Raw genomic sequence first — 19,581 nt, 5'->3', positions numbered from 1 at the left:
ATCTAAAATTTTTGCCGGCTTACAGCTAATTTCAAGCTGCCGCAGATATACTAAGTGACAACCAACGCCGTAGTAATTTTTGTCGGCGCAGGGCTTTGCATGCCGCTTTTTTGCTGTTTGTGCTTCACATTTTCATTTGTGCTTCTTCTTACTAACAAAACTGACTGTCTGCTAGTGCAAAAAAGAATTGTGTGAATTGTGAAAAAAATTTCAAATATATTTTTAACAATTAAAAGCGGTATATAATTAAACAAATTTGTGTTAAACAGTTAAATCTTAAGCAGTAAAATGTCGAAAGAGGAAACTAAGACCGAGGAAATGGAAGCTAATGAGGAAAACTCGGTAAGAAAATTGCAAATTTTTTTCACACGCAAATTAGTCAAAAGTAAAATGTTAAAACAAAAGAAAAAAAGCGAAGCCTCTGTTTTAGCGGAGGGACGCGCTTTTGTTTTTGTTAGATGAAATGTAACAAATATACAATTGTTTTATTTTATATTTTTTCCAGAATGAAACCAATTCAGAGACGACATCCTCTTCAGGGGAAAAAGAGGTAGAATTTGATAATAAAATGCAAGCGGATCGTACCAAGCGTTTCGATTTCTTGCTTAAACAAACAGAAATTTTCACTCATTTCATGAGTAACAGCACAAAGAGTCCTACAAAACCCAAAGGTAGACCGAAAAAGTCCAAGGACAAAGAAAAGGATAAGGATTCGGGTGGCAATGCAGAGTAGGTTGAAAAAAACAATTTTCGATTAAAATTTTTATTAATGATTTCCTTTGGTTTTGCAGCCATCGTCATCGCAAAACCGAACAGGAAGAAGATGAAGAACTTTTGGCTGAAGATACACAAAATAAGGAAATCTTTCGTTTTGAAAGTTCTCCCACTTACATTAAGAATGGTGAAATGCGTGACTATCAGATACGTGGTTTAAATTGGATGATTTCATTGCATGAAAATGGTATTAATGGTATTCTGGCCGATGAAATGGGTTTGGGTAAAACTCTACAAACTATTTCCCTTTTGGGTTATCTTAAGCATTTCAAGTAAGTTGAATATTTTGGAAGAGCTTTGTTCATTTTGGTTAATATGTGTAACAAAGAGCCGGTTTACAGTTTAGGTTGTGTTAGGTTATGTTATCCTTTAACGAAACGGATTCAAAAACACGGTACAAACGAGCTAAAGTTGTTGTTTTTGTAATATGTTGGCTGTTACTGGATGTTGCTTTCTGGGGAAAAAACTTCCAGTTGATACAGCTGTTGCTGAGTTGACAATCTTTGGCCGATTGAGAATCGAGCCGTTCCGGAGCGGAGGTGCAATTGTAGTAGGAACGCATGTTTATGTTCTCGTCACAAGTTCTTAAACAAAGTTTATATCCTCTTAACAAAACTATTTCTCTGTATTTGTTATTTACTTCCATTCCTTAAATGATTAATCACAACAACAATTTTGTTTAGAAGTCATTTAGAGATTTTATATCGGATTCTTTTTTTAATACTCCAACGCTTTTGAAAATAATAAATTTCCACATAAATTGTATTAATTTCTTCCTTTCACATTTTTCAGAAATTCTGCTGGTCCCCATATTGTTATTGTACCCAAATCGACGCTCCAAAATTGGGTTAATGAATTCCAAAAATGGTGTCCCTCATTGAGAGCTGTCTGTTTGATAGGCGATCAAGATGCACGTAACACATTCATACGCGATGTACTATTACCCGGCGAATGGGACGTTTGTGTTACTTCCTATGAGATGTGTATACGTGAAAAGTCGGTATTTAAGAAATTCAATTGGCGTTACATGGTCATCGATGAGGCTCATCGTATTAAAAATGAAAAATCTAAATTATCAGAAATTTTACGTGAATTTAAGACATCAAATCGTTTGTTAATCACCGGTACACCGTTACAAAATAATTTACATGAATTGTGGGCTTTATTGAATTTCTTGTTGCCGGACGTTTTCAATTCAGCCGAAGATTTTGATGAATGGTTCAATACGAATACATGTTTGGGTGATGATGCTCTGATTCAAAGATTACATGCCGTCTTGAAGCCATTCTTATTGAGACGTCTCAAGTCGGAAGTGGAAAAGCGTCTAAAGCCGAAAAAAGAAATTAAAATCTTTGTTGGTCTCTCGAAGATGCAACGTGAATGGTATACAAAAGTTTTAATGAAAGATATTGATATTGTCAATGGAGCGGGCAAAGTAGAGAAGATGCGCTTGCAAAATATTCTCATGCAATTGCGTAAATGTACCAATCACCCTTATTTGTTTGATGGTGCCGAGCCTGGTCCACCCTACACCACTGACACTCATTTAGTGTATAATTCTGGTAAAATGGTTATTTTGGATAAGCTATTGCCTAAATTGCAGGCTCAGGGTTCTAGAGTTTTGATATTCTCTCAAATGACCAGAATGTTGGATATTTTGGAAGATTATTGTTTGTGGCGTTCCTATCAATATTGTCGTTTGGATGGTCAAACGCCCCATGAGGATCGTAATAGACAAATTCAAGAATATAACATGGAGAATAGTACCAAATTTGTTTTCATGTTGTCTACCAGAGCTGGTGGTTTGGGTATTAATTTGGCTACAGCCGATGTTGTTATTATCTATGACTCCGATTGGAACCCCCAGATGGATTTGCAAGCTATGGATCGTGCCCATCGTATTGGTCAAAAGAAACAAGTGCGTGTTTTCCGTTTCATAACAGAAAATACGGTAGAGGAGAAAATTGTCGAAAGAGCTGAAGTTAAATTGAGGCTTGATAAGTTGGTTATCCAACAGGGACGTTTGGCTTCCAATACGGGCAATCAATTGAACAAGGATGAAATGTTAAACATTATACGTTTTGGTGCCAATCATGTATTTGCCTCTAAAGATTCTGAATTGACTGACGAAGATATTGATACCATTCTGGAGAGAGGAGAAGCCAAGACGGCCGAAGAAAAGGCTAAACTTGATAATTTGGGTGAGAGTTCTTTGCGCACATTTACCATGGATACACCCAACAATGATGGTGCCCCCTCTTCGGTGTATCAGTTTGAGGGAGAAGATTATCGTGAAAAACAAAAAATGAATGCCTTGGGCAATTGGATTGAACCACCCAAGAGAGAACGTAAAGCCAATTATGCTGTTGATGCCTATTTCCGTGAAGCTTTACGTGTCTCCGAACCTAAAGCACCCAAGGCACCCAGACCACCCAAACAGCCTATAGTGCAAGATTTTCAATTCTTTCCTCCTCGCCTGTTTGAGATACTCGATCAGGAAATCTATTATTTCCGCAAAACGGTCGGCTACAAAGTGCCCAAAAATCCTGAACTCGGTTCGGAAGCCTCTAAAGTGCAACGTGAAGAACAACGTAAAATTGACGAGGCAGAACCTTTGTCCGAGGAGGAATTGGCCGAAAAGGAATCATTACTTACACAAGGCTTCACCAACTGGACTAAACGTGATTTCAATCAATTCATTAAGGCTAATGAGAAATATGGACGTGATGATATTGAAAATATAGCTAAAGATGTTGAGGGTAAAACACCCGAGGAGGTAATTGAATATAATGCAGTATTTTGGGAAAGATGTCATGAATTGCAAGATATTGAACGTATTATGGGACAAATTGAAAGAGGAGAGGCGAAAATACAACGACGTTTATCCATTAAGAAAGCATTGGATCAAAAGGTGGGTAGAAAAGAAGAAAAAAACTAAAAGGAATTGTAGAAATTAATATTTTCTTTTGTTCCGATTACTTTTAGATGTCTCGCTATAGAGCACCATTCCATCAGTTGCGTTTACAGTATGGTAATAATAAGGGTAAAAATTATACAGAAATTGAAGATAGATTCTTAGTCTGCATGTTGCATAAATTGGGCTTTGATAAAGAAAATGTTTATGAGGAATTACGAGCAGCTATTAGGTAAGTAAACTTGTTCACAATTGATTGGCTTTAATAGGTAATTTCATATATTTCCAGAGCATCACCACAATTTCGTTTCGATTGGTTTATAAAATCTCGTACTGCCTTGGAATTGCAAAGACGTTGTAACACCTTAATCACATTGATCGAAAGGGAGAATCTCGAATTGGAGGAAAAAGAACGTCAAGAGAAAAAGAAAAAGGCCACAAAGAATACTAATACACCGGCAACTACACCACAAGCTAAAACCAATCAGAAACGTAAATCTGAAGTGGCACCGAGTGAGAAGAATGCCAAGAAAAAGAAGAAATAAATTTCAATATTAAACAACATAAACATATTTAGTTATACCGAAAAAATAAAATAAAACAAAACAACAAACTATTTTTATAAGTTAACAATAGTGTTATGAGATTAATTTTATTTTAATTTCTTTAAGTTTTAAATTTAAACAAAATGAAAACAAAATCATACCAATAACATTTCCTTAATATTTAAACGACAGACTAGACAGACAAATAATACACTTTTTGAAACAATTAAACAAGCACTTCATAAACATGGCTATTAAATGGAAAATATTTTCAATAGTCTTTAATTAACATCTAATCTAAGCACATGCAGACCGACGTCATTTAAAACTCTATAATATTTATTTCCTAAATGTATTTTCTTTCTTTTTTTGCAAATATTTTGATAAGTTCGGAAACTTTAGAAATATTGTTTTATCTTGTTTTTAAATCATTTTTATTAAACATATTTTGAAACATTGCTTATTAAATAGAAAACACTTGATACTTACTAAATGTTAAAAATAAAAACAAAAACAATTTTTTTAAATATATTTTTATTGCATTGTATTAAAACAATTAAAAAATTAAAAAAAATTGTGTTTTCTTTTGAATATTTTTTAAATAAAACCATTTTCTTTTAAATTACACTTGTGTATAAATAAATTTATTAAAATATATGATTAACAATAAAAATGCATCTAAAACTTTTAAATTGTGTTACTAACTTACAAATTTATTTAGAGCTAATGCTAAAATAACTGTAATTTTAATCAATTTAGATAAGATACACAAAACAAGTGGTTGTTTCTTAGGAATAATATTTATATATTCATATAAATATATTCGTTTTTTTTATATTCGATTTTCCTTGTCTTGTCAACAATATAATTTATTATATTGTTGTAGTTTTGTGTATTTTTTTTATTGGTTATTTACACGAGTTTACACGAGACTTTATAACAATTAAAAAAAATATATATTAATGATGAAAGTGAAATAATGAGTGTTTTGTTTATTAAATTAAGTTATTAATGGGGAATTTTTGTTTTAATTCCTTTTAAATTTATAATAGTTGCTTTTTTGTCATTTCTATAAAGTGTCACGTTTGCTCTTTAAGCCTTTATTCCATATAGAAAGTTGTTGTTGTTGTTGTAAAGGCAAAAACTATACAATAATCTAGTTGGGCGGTTCTATGTACATCAGTGTTTCCGCAAAAAAGTTAGGCTACTTCAACTGGAAGCGTCTCCAAATCTATTGCATAGAGTGGAGTAGAGTAGTAGGGTTGGCTAAACAGTTCGATATGTTGTAGATGTCATGAGGATCCTGACCGCATGCAGGACATTTGTTGGGGACGGCATGGTCTATACCTGACCAGTAGGCCCTTGCCCCGTTTTCAGTTTGTGCCAAAACTACTCTTCTTTTCAGCAGCAAATAATCTTTGTGTCTGCTATGGGTGAGTACGATATCCATGCGATATCCTGCAGCCGCTGAATTTATGGTGTCATTATGAATATTGTTCAAAACTGTATACCGTATACGAGTCAAATCCTGTAGATACTACATATACATATCTTTATATGGTTTGCTCGTATATACGAAAATTCTTCCTGACATGGCTCGGGGGAGCATTCAACTTTTTGATGTTAAAGTTGGGATGACTCCTCCGATAACATTCCAGGAAAAAGAGTTTTGTCAACATGACATTGTCTTTCTTAACTGGAAGGACCTTTGTTTCCTCGTAAAGCTGATATTCCGACTGCAGCCCTTAACAGTCATTTGGCAGCTTTGAATGTTTATCCACTGGGTATCGCTGAGCGAAGTTTAACACACTGGAACAGGTCTAGTCTATAGTTAGGTCTATAATCTAGTCAATAGTCTAAACTATAGTCTAGTTCACATTTATGACTATAGTCCAGTCTATTTTCAGGACTACATAGTCTATAGTCTAGTCTATAGTCTAGCCTATAGTTAGGACTATAGTCCAGTCTTGTCTATAGTTAGGACTATAGTCTAGTCTAAAGTCTGGACTATAGTCTAGTCTTTAGTCTATATAGTAAGGACTATAGTCCAGTCTTGTCTATAGTTAGGATTATAGTCTAGTTTATAGTCTGTAATTTGCACTATAGTCTAGTCTATAGTTTGGACTATAGTCTAGTCCATAGTCTAGTCTACAGTCTAGAACATAGTCTAGTCTATAGTCTAGACCATAGTCTAGTCTATCGTCTAGACCATAGTCTAGTCTATCGTCTAATTTGTAGTTTGGACTATAGTATAGTCTATAATCTGGACAATAGTCTAGTCTACAGTCTGGACTATAGTCTAGTCTATAATCTGGACTATAGTCTAGTCTATAGTTTAAACTATAGTCTAGTCTATCGTCTAGTTTGTATTTTGGACTATAGTATAGTCTATAATCTGGACAATAGTCTAGTCTACAGTCTGGACTATAGTCTAGTTTATAGTTTAAACTATAGTCTAGTCTATCGTTTAGTTTGTAGTTTGGATTATAGTCTAGGACTATAGTCTAGTCTATAGTCTGGACTTTAGACTAGTTTATAGTCTGGACTATAGTCTAGTCTTTAGTCTATATAGTAAGGACTATAGTCTTGTCTTGTCTATAGTTAGGATTATAGTCTAGTCTATCGTCTAGTTGATAGTTTGGACTCTAGTCTAGTCTATGATTTGGACAATAGTCTAGTCTATAGTTTAAACTATAGTCTAGTTTGTAGTTTGAATTATAGTCTAGTTTGTAGTTTGAATTATAGTCTAGTCTAGTCTAGTCTGAACTATTGTCTAGTCTATTGTTAGGACTATTGTCTAGTCTATAGTCTAGTCAATAGTTTGGACTATAGTCTTGTCTATAGTCTGGACTATAGTCTAGTCTATAGTCTGGACTATAGTCTAGTCTATAGTCTGGACTATAGTCTAATCTATAGTCTGGACTATAGTCTAGTTTATAGTCTGGACTATAGTCTATTCTATAGTCTGAACTTTAATCTAGTCTATTGTAGTTTGGACTATAGTGTGGACTCTGATAAAGTCTGGACTACAGTAAATATATTGTCCAGACTATAGTCTAGTCTATAGTCAGAACTATAGTCTAGTCTATAATCTGGAATATAGGCACTATTGTCTATAATATGAACTATTGAATAGTCTGTAGTATGAACTATACTTTAGTGTATGGTCTGGACTAAATCTATAGTCTAGTCAGCGTTCTAAGACTACAATCTAGTCTATAGTCTGGAGTATAGTCTATAGTCCTAACTGTAAACAAGCCAAGTCTAGTCAAAACTTTAGTCTGTAGATTGGATCTAGTCTACTCTATAGTCTGCACTGTAATCCATTCTATATTGTTATAAAGTTTCGTCTAATCTATGGTCTTTATAGATTTTAATTAATAGACTATAGTCCAGTCTAGTCTGGAGTGTAGTGTAGTATATAATGTATATAGACTAGCCTGTATACTGCACCTAGTCTATAGACTAGACAATATGGCCATTTTTGAGGTGTAGGAGAAGAAGGTACTACAAATGAGCGCTTTGGCTCTGAAATGATAACAACACTGTAAGTTGAAAAAGAAGATTCAAAGGCTATATCTGACTTTTCTTTAACCATTTTTGAACAAAAAATATGATAACCTGATAAGTGTAATATGGAAAGTAATTCCATAAAGAAAACCTTCCGTCCATACCGACAAAGCCAAGTCATACCTCTTTTTAAGGGGGTATAACCGGTATAAAAGCAAAGCGGGCAAGCACGAGCAAACAGAATCAAGCCGCTACATGTCGTTCCCGTCACTTTTTGCAAATTCAAACCATTCCTTTAACAAAAAAATATTCCATTTCAAAATTTCAATTATTTTGTGTTAAATTTTCAAGTACATTTGTACTTATTTATTTTTTTTAAACATTTCTTTTTTTTTGTATAAAATTTTCATTTTGTTTTTATTAATCTTACCATAAAATACTTAAATAGTAAATTCTTATTTAGTATGAAAGCACTTTGTCACATAATTAACAATTTATGTTAAAAACTTTGTTTTTCTTAAAATTAAAACTTACAAATAAAATACAAATACATTTACAAGCAGTCTAGAGAAAAAATAGAACTTAATAAATATTCTAAATAAAATGATTGAAATTTAAAAACTTTTACTTTCCAACAAAATTCAACAATTTAAAACAAAATTAAAATTTCTTATGGGTATTTTGATTATTATTATTTTTTAATTAAACTAAACTAAAAAAAAACATTATCAATTCCAACTTACTGGCAAGACCAGCTTACTTTCGAACAAAACTTTATGCATAAAATGTATTAACTAAATTAACGAGTAGTAGTGGGAGGGGAGTTGTTGGTGTATCCTTAATGTTAAAACTTGAACAAATTATTTGTACATATTAACAATTTCATCAATACTGACAGTAGCACCAGCTACCAAAGCACATATGGCTAAAATGCATAATAAAACATTTTTAATCAATTTCCATTTGCCCCAACCCATGTTGGGCCACAAGTAAACGGTCTCCACAAAACTGGGTACAAAAATACCTGTAATTAAAAACAAAAAAACACAAAACAAATCTTGTTAATAAATAATTTAAGAAAATTTTCAATTTATTAAACTTACCCAGTAGCGAAAAGAAAACAGCTCCTACTAAACTAATGAAGGGTTCCAAATCGGGTATGGCTGCAGCAACACCACCACTTATTAAAATAATACCGGTTCTCAGGAGAATTTGTGAAATATTGTGATTCTTGGGATCGAATTTGTGACTGATCTTTTTCCATAAAATTTCATTGGGCACATAGAACTGTAAGCCGTAGGTGAAGAGAATAGCAACGGCCATTAAAAGTTTAGCGGCATCGGCCAATCTGTAAAAAGGACATTTATAATGTTGTTTTTAATTGTTTAGAGGAATAAATTATAAATGATTAATACAATATGAATTGAATTAGTTTAGCTCATCATAGACTTGTCCATTAACTAGTTAATAGTTTTATCCATAGACTAATAAAAGGACTAGCCCATAGACTAGTTCATACAGTTGTTAAGAGTAAGTAGACAATTCAATACAAGTCTTGTTAACAGACTTATTATAAAACTAATCCATCAAATTGTAAATGGACTAGTCCATCGACTAGTTAATAGATTAGTCCACAGGCTAGTTAATAGAACTGGTCTTTAGCCTAAAATATAGACTAGATCATAGATTTGTTAATAGATTAATCAATAGACTAGCCCATAAATTTATTAATAGATTAGTCAGTAGACTAGTTTATAGACAGTTAGTTATACACTAGTTAATGAAGTAGTCAATAGACTACTTTAAAGACTAGTCAGTATACTATGAATAGGCTAGTTAATAGACTAGTCATTAAACTAGTTAATAGCTTTTTCAATAGACTATTTACTAGAGTAGCCAATAAACTAGTTCATACACTAGTCAATAAACTAGTTCATATACTACTTAGTACATAACCTAGTTAATAAACTAGTTCATAGACTAGCTAATAGGCCATAGACTAGTTCATACACTTGTCCATAGATTAGTTAATAGCCTTTTCAATAGACTAGTTACTACTATCCAATAGACTAGATTATACGCTAGTCAGTAAACTAGTTCATAGAATAGTTCATATACTAGTTAATAGACTATTTCATATACTAGTTTATAGACTAGCTAATAGATTACTCTATAGAGTAGTTCATACACTAGTTCATAGCCTTTTCAGTAGACTAGTTACTAAACTAGCCAATAGACTAGTTTATAAATTAGTTACTAAACTAGTCAATAGACTAGTTTATACACTAGTCACTAAACTGGTTCATAGAATGGTTCATAAACCAGTTAATAGACTATAGACTAGCTAATAGACCACTCTTTAGACTAGTTCATACACTAGTCCATAGATTAGTTAATAGGTCAATAAACTAGTTCATATACTAGTTCATAGACTAGCTACTATACCACTCTATCGACTAGTTCATACACTAATCCATAGAATAGTTAATGGCCTTTCCAGTAGACTAGTTACTAAACTAGTTACAAAACTAGTCAATAGACTAGTTTATACACAAGTCAATAAACTAGTTAATAGACTAGTCCATAAACTGTTCCTACAAATTAAGCCTTAAAATAATTACAGAAAAAAATATATATTCCAAACTTACGGTGCACCATCGGGTAAATTCAATGTAATACTGCCACGAACTTCACTGCCAAAACGAATATAACCGAAGAAACCAATGATGGCATACAACGAGACGACCGTTATCATGGCCGTATTCAAAACACCAGGACAACCCAAAAACTGCTGTGGTTTCTTCATCGAATTCTCCACAGGCATAACTACACCAATACCTTCCATGGCAAAGATGACAGTAGCAAAGAAGAGTGGAATTTGTGATGCCTTAGCAATATATGGTTTATCACTGACCACCAAAGGTACATTGAACATATAGTAGAGCGTTATGCCGAAAGTGATGACAATAAAAAGATTAGCCAGGGCAGAAAATGGAACCAGCCATTTTAGATTGCGTATCTGGCCAATGAATAGACAGGGCACTAGAGTCATTGCAATATAAATACGTACATCCCATTTTAGACCGAAATCATAGTTGATGACATCATGGAATGAGGTGGCAATAAAGACGATATAAACACAGGCAGCAGCATAGTAGGTGGCCATTAGAGAGCCATCAACGAATTGTCTGCAAAAGGAGAGCGAAAGACATATTTAGAAATCTCCAATTATATTCGAGAAAACTAAAGGATTTTCATATAAAATTTTTCTCTAAATGATGCCAATTGTATTTCCTAATAAGAAACGAAATTGTAATTTACTTACTTGGCAAAATTTGACCATGGTCTTAGTGGCTTTGGACCATATTCGAATACTTTCTCGGCTGTTTCGGAAAAACTTAAACACGGCACACGAGCATCTCGGCAAATATTGTGTGAAGTTCTTACCTGTAAAGAGATACAAATGTGAAAATTAAAAAAAGTTCATTGTTAGTTGAGAAAAAATATATTATAAACCAAATCCCTTGATCCTGTATCATTTCATCACTATTATATCTTGTTCTATATTTAAGACATCTTTATCTAAAGTTTGGAAAAGCTATTAAAGGGAAAAACTATGATTTTCTTAACATTCACTTTAATTTTTCGGCATAAGTTATAAGTCACAACCTGTTATAGTTTATTCTCATAAAATCGGATCAAAAAATACCCTATGATAAAAAACCAAAGCTTTTTTAAGGGTTGAATTGTACTGAATCCGAATCTTTTGTTAGAATTTCTTTATCATTTCGGGTTTTTCAAAATGTCTCTTAAGTTTAAAAAAAAGTATGGTTTTAGCCGTATTTAAGACGTTATAAAGCGAATTTTTCGTTGTATGTATACCTATATAAAGTTTTATATAGTATTTATAGACAAATCCTTTGACTTCAAAATAAAGGTTTATTCTCCATTATATTGTGTTCATTCTTTTAGATATCTTTATATAAAGGTTTTTCTAACAATATTTCTAAAACCTATCGTGTATCGGAATCTGCTTATTATGGTCAATCTTTAGGAAAAGGATTAGGGATTAAATTAAAATAAGTTGTTTTTGGGTACTTAATAAAATAATTTTGTTTGTTTGTTTGTATGGCAACACTGCGAATTTTAATCTTGTACTCAAAAACATTAAGGGCGAGTTTTTCTGATAAAGATAATCTTCATTCTTTGGTTAAACCTGGTTTAATATATGTTTTGTGTTTTTCAGTAAACAGTAACGTTACTTATTATCTTAGTTTAACTGAGTGTAATTGGCCAATTAAACTCAAGTTATAAGTGAGAAAACACAATTAACAAAAACAATAAAACAATGATTTCGGAAGAACAAAAACTTAATATTTTAAGTAAATTGCAATTTTCTGATTTGTTTTGTTTCATTTATTATTTTTTTTAAATGTTTATTTAACATTTTTCCAAAATTTCCATATTACAAAAGTATTGTTTGCAAAAAACAGCTGTTCATTGTTTATGTTTTTGAGCGAAAAGTTGGCAATACTAACAAAGTTAACTGAGCTTAAATCTAAAACTGAAAAACACAATCATCGGTTAAAGTCCGCCTAAATTTGTTTCGAGTTTAATTTAACAGCAAGTTAAGCCTAGTTTAACTGAGGCGTAAGAAACCCGCCCTAAAAGGTTTGATTGCCAACTTAAAAACTCAGTTTTAGAAAAGTAAACTTTATCACTCGTGTAGTCAATTCTAAACATTATCGTATTGAAAAAAGTACAAAATCTTAATTTCTCCACAAAACTTTGATTAAAATCCCAAATTATAGAAATCCCATAAACAAATTTTGTTAAGTGTATTGCAAAAATATCGAATACCGGAAGCATTGAAAATCGGCAAATCGAAAAAAAAAACTGGTTTGATGACACCTGCATGTTCATACTCACCAAAATAACAAAAAATGCCAAAATTTAACTTATTAAACAATAATTATAAATAAAAATGAAAACGTGATGAGATTTTTTTTATATTATTTTGCTTAAACTCCCATAAAAAAATTGCTAACCATAATTAAGTACTAATACTGAACAGATATCGAGTTATTATCCAAGATAACTACAACAAATATAATCAGTTTTGACAAGTGATTGACAAGTTAAATGGCATTGCTTAACATTTTATCATTAAAACAGCAAAAACATAATTGCTTTTATTAAAATATGATTTAATTTAAATAGAAATTAATTACATATTAGATACATTCACCTATGAAAACTAGTATTATAATTATTGAAAAAAACATATAACAAAAAAATTACCTAAACCTTGAACTAGTTAAATTTATAAAAGTCAATTACTTTTTTTTTTAAATCATAAACATTAAAAATTCACACTAGTCGTTTAATACGTCATGTTACTAAATAAATATTGTAATAAACATAGTTTTTTTATATTAAAATTTTTATATAAAAAAAACACTTTTATTTGTCAATTATTAACAAGTTTAAAAGTATAAATACTTGAAATGTTAAATTCTTAAATAAATAATGCAAAAACTACGTTGTCTAGCCCTGACTAACACTTACAATTTTTTTATATATTCAGCTAAAAAAAATCTAAAACTAAAATTTCATAAAATATAAAAGTTTGATCACATAACATTATCCTATACCTCTTCTAAACTTTGCAAATTAATCATTATTTTAAAGGGATCTTACTTACCAATATATGAACACAATATGTACAAAGGAAACCAACGATTAAGGTACCGATCATACCGAATACAAGACCAGCATTGTAAAAAGCCATAGGCATAGCTAAAATACCGGTACCCAATGAACTCTTTAATAAATGAGCCAATGCTCCACCAGTGGAACTGCCATTTTCTTGATCACGATGTGCAAAGGGATCATATTCATCGAATGCTTGACCTTTCTCTGTGAGATTTGTTCTGGAAGAGGAATGCAATGAAAAGTTAAACATTTAGATTATTTAATTATATGGAATATAATTATAATTTGAATGTTAATAAGAGATTTATTAGAATATAGACAAGAATTTAGGCTAGACTATAGACTAGACTATATACTAGTCTTCAGAACAGACTATAGAATTTAGAGGGTATTAATTGCCATGTCAGAACTATAATTGAACTAGAACTGAACTAGAACTGTTGAAGAACTGAAATATAACTAAACTTGTACTAGTGGCCTCCGGTAGGTTAGTGGTTAGTGTTCTAGTCTGGTAGACCGGAGGTGGTGGGTTCGATTCCCACTCGTGGCACTGGTTAAGGAGCGTACAACAGGCCCGATAGAGGCCTAGGTGTATTTCTTCGGATTTGATGTGTATACATCCTCCTTTCAAACTAACTAACTAAACTTGAACTAGAACTGAACAAGAACTTAACTAGAACTTAACTAGAACTGAACTAGAACTGAACTAGAACTGAACTTAAACTAAACTAGAACTAAACTAGAACTGAACTAGAACTAAACTAGAACTGAACTAGAACTAAACTAGAACTGAACTAGAACTGAACTAGAACTGAACTAGAACTGAACTAGAACTAAACTAGAACTGAACTAGAACTGAACTAGAACTGAACTAGAACTGAACTAGAACTGAACTAGGACTGAACTAGAACTGAACTAGAACTGATTTAGAACTGAACTAGAACTGATGTAGAACTGAATTAGAACTGAATTAGAACTGAATTAGAACTGAATTAGAACTGAACTATAACTGAACTAGAACTGAACTGAACTAGAACTAGAACTGAACTGAACTAGAACTAGAACTGAACTGAACTAGAACTGAGCTTCAACTGAACTCAAATTAAAGGAATCTCGTAATAAAATTTGGCACGGAAAATTTAATATTAATTTACCTTGAGTGAAAATCGGTTAATGAAACAACCGAATTCGATTTATCTTTAGATGTGGAATTCGTGTCGGTCATCTGAAAATAAATAAATATAAAAATATTTATTATATTGTATAAATATTATTAATTTTTAAATTTTAGAAAAATTTTAACTTTTTGAATTAACATATCATAAAATATATCAACACAAAATCGAAACCGAAGTAAACAAATTGTGTACATAAAGTTTTTAATTAATTAGAAAGTCAAAATTTTATCTTTCTATTTTTTTGTATTAAAATTAACAACAAATTATCTGGCTCTATATTAATTAATTTTAATGAAAAATTAATAACATTAGCAAATATTTTCAAAAAAAAAAAGTTGCACTTCGGGACTAAAGCAATTAAACAAATTTTCAGAATGCAATAGATCATGTTTTTTTGATAATTATTGTATTTAAAATTTGAATTTGAAACTTTTTAATCCTAAACAAAGTCAATGGTTTATTTTACATATCACAGTAATCTAAGTACTATAAAAAATATTTAAGAATATTTAAATAATGAATTAGAAATTAAGTTTATTTATTATTTAGAATAATCCTTTTTTAAATCCTATTAAATGCAAAAGACCTATAGATAATAGGCAAGTAATAATAGTAGATATTTGTTTTTGATTTTCAATATTTTAAGTATTATATCAGTATGTACTATATATATTTTAAGATTACCAAAAACGAATAACAGAGAAATTGATTAATGGGTTTTTAAATATTTGTATTTGAATACATATTTACTTTAATTTATTTGGCTCATGCCTTTAACTCATGGTCTATTTAATTCTTAAATATCTAGAGGTTTGCGGCGTCAGTTTTTAATTTTAGGGATTTTTGTCTTTATTTATATTCAGACCTATTTTGAATAATAAATTCCCAGGGAGTTTGTTCTCTCTTCTATACATAAAGCATGCAAAAGGGAATAAACTCCCCGGGGAATTATTGTTCATAATTGGACTGATTAAAAAAAATATGGTTTCAGTTTATACATTGACCTTGTAAAAGAAAAATCTGAGGAATAAAGTCTTAAACTATAAATCAAATCGATTAAAAATTATCGTGCGCAAAAAAGTGCTTAACCTTTAAACACTCAAAACAAACTTTTATAATCAAGTAGATTTTATAAAAATTAAAACGAAATCACTTTAAAAGTCGCCCTTTATCTAATCAATTGCATTAATTTATTAAGTTCGTACTTATTTTCTGGACATTTTCTTGTTGTAGCCCGGAATTTTGTCCATAAATTTATGGATTTTTCATAGAAATATTGCTACAAAAAGTCATAAAATAGAAAAAAAAGGGAAATAAAACACCAATTTCTTATCAATTAAAATGTTTATGATTTAAATCATAAATTAAATTGTTGCCTTTTTTTATAGATTTAAAAAAAAAAATCATAAACAATTGTCATAAAATGTCACATGTGACAAATTTAGCCGCTGAATAAGTAGTCTAAATATGACAAGTAGTTTGGGATTGTTTGACATTTACTTGTATTCAAGTTTATTAGCTTAGAAAACAAATAGGAAGTTTATAAATTTTAACAATTGTTAAATAAATATGAATGAAAATATTCTGGTTTTTACTGGTTTGAAATTTTAGATTTTCTATTTTTGATAAGGGATTGTGAAATATTTTTCACATACGATAAAATTTAATTGTCTATTAAATTAAATCTAATATTGTTTTAATGGTAAAAGTATTAACAAATATGAAGTTAATATAATTTAAACAAAGTTGACCAGAAAAAACTTAGTAATTTTTAACAAAATCAGCTGTTTTGATAAGATATCTTTTTAATTTTCTTAATACTGGTCTTAAAATTATGATAAATTAGAAGAATTAATAGGTCTCAATTAGATTAAGTAAATAAAAATATAAATGCGTTATATAAAAATAAATAAAGCTTGAGTTATTTCTGTTGTTACATTTAATTACACAACACTTTGTCAACACTAATTGTCATCAACATTAACCGTTACATTTACTTAATATGTAAACAAGACGCACATTGTTGCTGTATTCTTAAGAGTAATGTCATTCACAATAAGTGTTTTGTTAGTAGACTGATGCCAATATAGCGTTTTTTTTAATCTAATCTTAAGTGAAGATTTTTATTAATTTATAAACTTGTAAACATGTTTTTTTTTCTATAAATCGTAGTATAGTTTAAAATCATTCAATATTTTCAATAGGCTATTATCTTGGACGCGTGTTTATTTATTTTGTTATAGCAATAAATTTCGTCGTTAATTTTTAACGGTTGTTTTTTCGCAATAAACTTAATTAGTTAATTCATGTTTTTTTCGTTCCTCTTAGTTCGACGTCAATTAATTACTAAGTACAATACATTCTTGGAAGTAATTGTATTAGAATTTATAGTTGTTTGAGGTTTATGTAGTACTGATATGATATCTTAAATGCCGGTATTATTGCGTCAAGGAAAATTTCCGATAGTTTTGATGGTTTAGTAAGCTTTGGCATCTATTGATATTTAAAAATTGATTCTTAATATCAAAATTTGTTGTTAGAATCGTTCTATTATCTCGTAGTCTTTAAAATTTGTTATCACGAATTAAAAATTCTTTAATTTGAGGAAATATTTAAAATTTTAATAAAATACTAGAACAGAACTATAGAATAAACAATTCTGAACTAGAACTGAACTAGAACTGAACTAGAACTGAACTAGAACTGAACTAGAACTGAACTAGAACTGAACTAGAACTGAACTAGAACTGAACTAGAACTGAACTAGAACTGAACTAGAACTGAACTAGAACTGAACTAGAACTGAACTAGAACTGAACTAGAACTGAACTAGAACTGAACTAGAACTGAACTAGAACTGAACTAGAACTGAACTAGAACTGAACTAGAACTGAACTAGAACTGAACTGAACTAGAACTGAACTAGAACTGAACTAGAACTGAACTAGAACTGAACTAGAACTGAACTAGAACTGAACTGAACTAGAACTGAACTAGAACTGAACTAGAACTGAACTAGAACTGAACTAGAACTGAACTAGAACTGAACTAGAACTGAACTAGAACTGAACTAGAACTAAACTAGAACTGAACTAGAACTAAACTAGAACTGAACTTGAACTGAACTAGAACTGAACTAGAACTGAACTAGAACTGAACTAAAACTGAACTAGAACTGAACTAGAACTGAACTAGAATTGAACTAGAACTGAACTAGAACTGAACCAGAATTGAACTAGAACTGAACTAGAACTGAACTAGAACTGAACTAGAACTGAACTAGAACTGAACTAGAACTGAACTAGAACTGAACTAGAACTGAACTAGAACTGAACTAGAACTGAACTAGAACTGAACTAGAACTGAACTAGAACTGAACTAGAACTGAACTAGAACTGAACTAGAACTGAACTAGAACTGAACTAGAACTGAACTAGAACTGAACTAGAACTGAACTAGAACTGAAATAGAACTGAACTAGAACTGAACTAGAACTGAACTAGAACTGAACTAGAACTGAACTAGAACTGAACTAAAACTGAACTAAAACTGAACTAGAACTGAACTAGAATTAGAACTGAACTAGAACTGAACTAGAACTGAACTAGAAATGAACTAGAACTGAACTAAAAATGAACTAGATCTGTACTAGAACTGAACTAGAATTAGAACTGAACTAGAACTGAACTAGAACAGAACTGAACTAGAACTGAACTAGAACTGAACTAGAACTGAACTAGAACTGAACTAGAACTGAACTAGAACTGAACTAGAACTGAACTAGAACTGAACTAGAACTGAACTAGAACTGAACTAGAACTGAACTAGATCTGAACTAGATCTGAACTGGAACTGAACTAGAAAATTAGAACAGAAGTAGAATTAGTACAGAAGTGCAACAGATCTAGAATAGAATTAGAACAAGAACACAATTAGAACAGAGGTAGAACCTAACTACTAAAAAACTAGAACAGAACTAATTAATATCAAGATTAATGCATAAAATTTTGTGTAAAATTGTACATAAATTTTGTTTAAAATTGTAGATTAATTTTTCAAAAAAAAAGCTATTAAACAAATCTTAAATTTGACGTAATTTAACTATCAATTGAAATTTCAAAAGCGTAATGCAGAGACTAAATAATAAGTATTAAAAAAAATCTAAAAAAACAATAAAAGTTGCTAAGTGTTTAGAATAGTAATCACCGATTTTGATAAGCGATATTTAAATACATGATTAAATCATTTTTATACTAGTGATATAATTTACAATGAAACAGATCTATTCAAAATGTTTTTTACAATATAATTTATTATACTTAGCGGTAGTATAATAATTAAAATAGTTTTTTTCTTAAAGATTTTAAAATCTTAAAAACAAAAAACAAATTTTATCACTTGCTGCTTTACAAGTCAATATAATTCACAATAGTCATTGAGTCACTGTGATTTGTGGTATTTAAAGCACAATAATGTCCAATTTAGCGGAAATCTTGTTTCACTTTAAATTCTTTTATTGTTATTTCATAATAATTTCTTTTTTTAATTCATGCACTTTTAATAAAACACTTTTCTAATTCTTAAGGATTTTTTTAAATTTATTTTAATCCTTTTATTACCTTTAAATTCTTAAAATTATTTATTATATTTCTTTTAACGTTTTTTTTAACACAATCCAACAAATTTATTTTCAAAAAAAAGTCAACCGTTCTTATTGATTGACCAACAATAACTGATCATTTGGAAAATAAATTTAGCACTTTTGCTAAAATTTTCAATATTTGCTCAATGGTTCTTTTGTCTCGTTCGTTCGTGGGTAGGTCGGTCGGAAGGACGGACAGCTGGACGAGCGATCGAGTGATCGCCGTTGTATCGTTATAAGCCTTTTTAACTGTTGAACGTCAACAACAACAGCAACAATTATGTCTACAGCAAAAAAGTAACA

At 30.6% G+C, this 19,581-nt stretch overlaps 2 protein-coding genes across 2 annotated transcripts; one reads left to right on the top strand and one right to left on the bottom strand.

The window, feature by feature from the left end:
• Positions 1-127: 127 nt before the first annotated feature.
• LOC111684639 (chromatin-remodeling complex ATPase chain Iswi) lies at positions 128-4,690 on the top strand. Its single transcript, XM_023446851.2, has 6 exons — positions 128-342; positions 506-729; positions 792-1,046; positions 1,567-3,685; positions 3,760-3,920; positions 3,978-4,690. The coding sequence occupies exons 1-6, from the start codon at positions 289-291 to the stop codon at positions 4,231-4,233; spliced, it is 3,069 nt and encodes a 1,022-aa protein (XP_023302619.1). The 5' UTR covers positions 128-288; the 3' UTR covers positions 4,234-4,690.
• A 3,387-nt stretch (positions 4,691-8,077) lies between these two features.
• LOC111684643 (proton-coupled amino acid transporter-like protein CG1139) lies at positions 8,078-19,381 on the bottom strand. Its single transcript, XM_023446856.2, has 7 exons — positions 19,256-19,381; positions 14,613-14,683; positions 13,448-13,676; positions 11,069-11,190; positions 10,392-10,931; positions 8,847-9,091; positions 8,078-8,767 (listed from the first exon to the last, which is right to left on the bottom strand). Exons 2-7 carry the CDS (start codon positions 14,681-14,683, stop codon positions 8,604-8,606), a joined length of 1,371 nt encoding a protein of 456 aa, XP_023302624.1. The 5' UTR covers positions 19,256-19,381; the 3' UTR covers positions 8,078-8,603.
• Between the last annotated feature and the right edge of the window lie 200 nt (positions 19,382-19,581).

This window comes from Lucilia cuprina, chromosome 6 (genome assembly GCF_022045245.1).
Source record: "Lucilia cuprina isolate Lc7/37 chromosome 6, ASM2204524v1, whole genome shotgun sequence".
In the NCBI taxonomy this organism is placed as follows: domain Eukaryota; kingdom Metazoa; phylum Arthropoda; class Insecta; order Diptera; family Calliphoridae; genus Lucilia; species Lucilia cuprina.
This window is presented reverse-complemented; position numbering and strand designations above follow the sequence as displayed.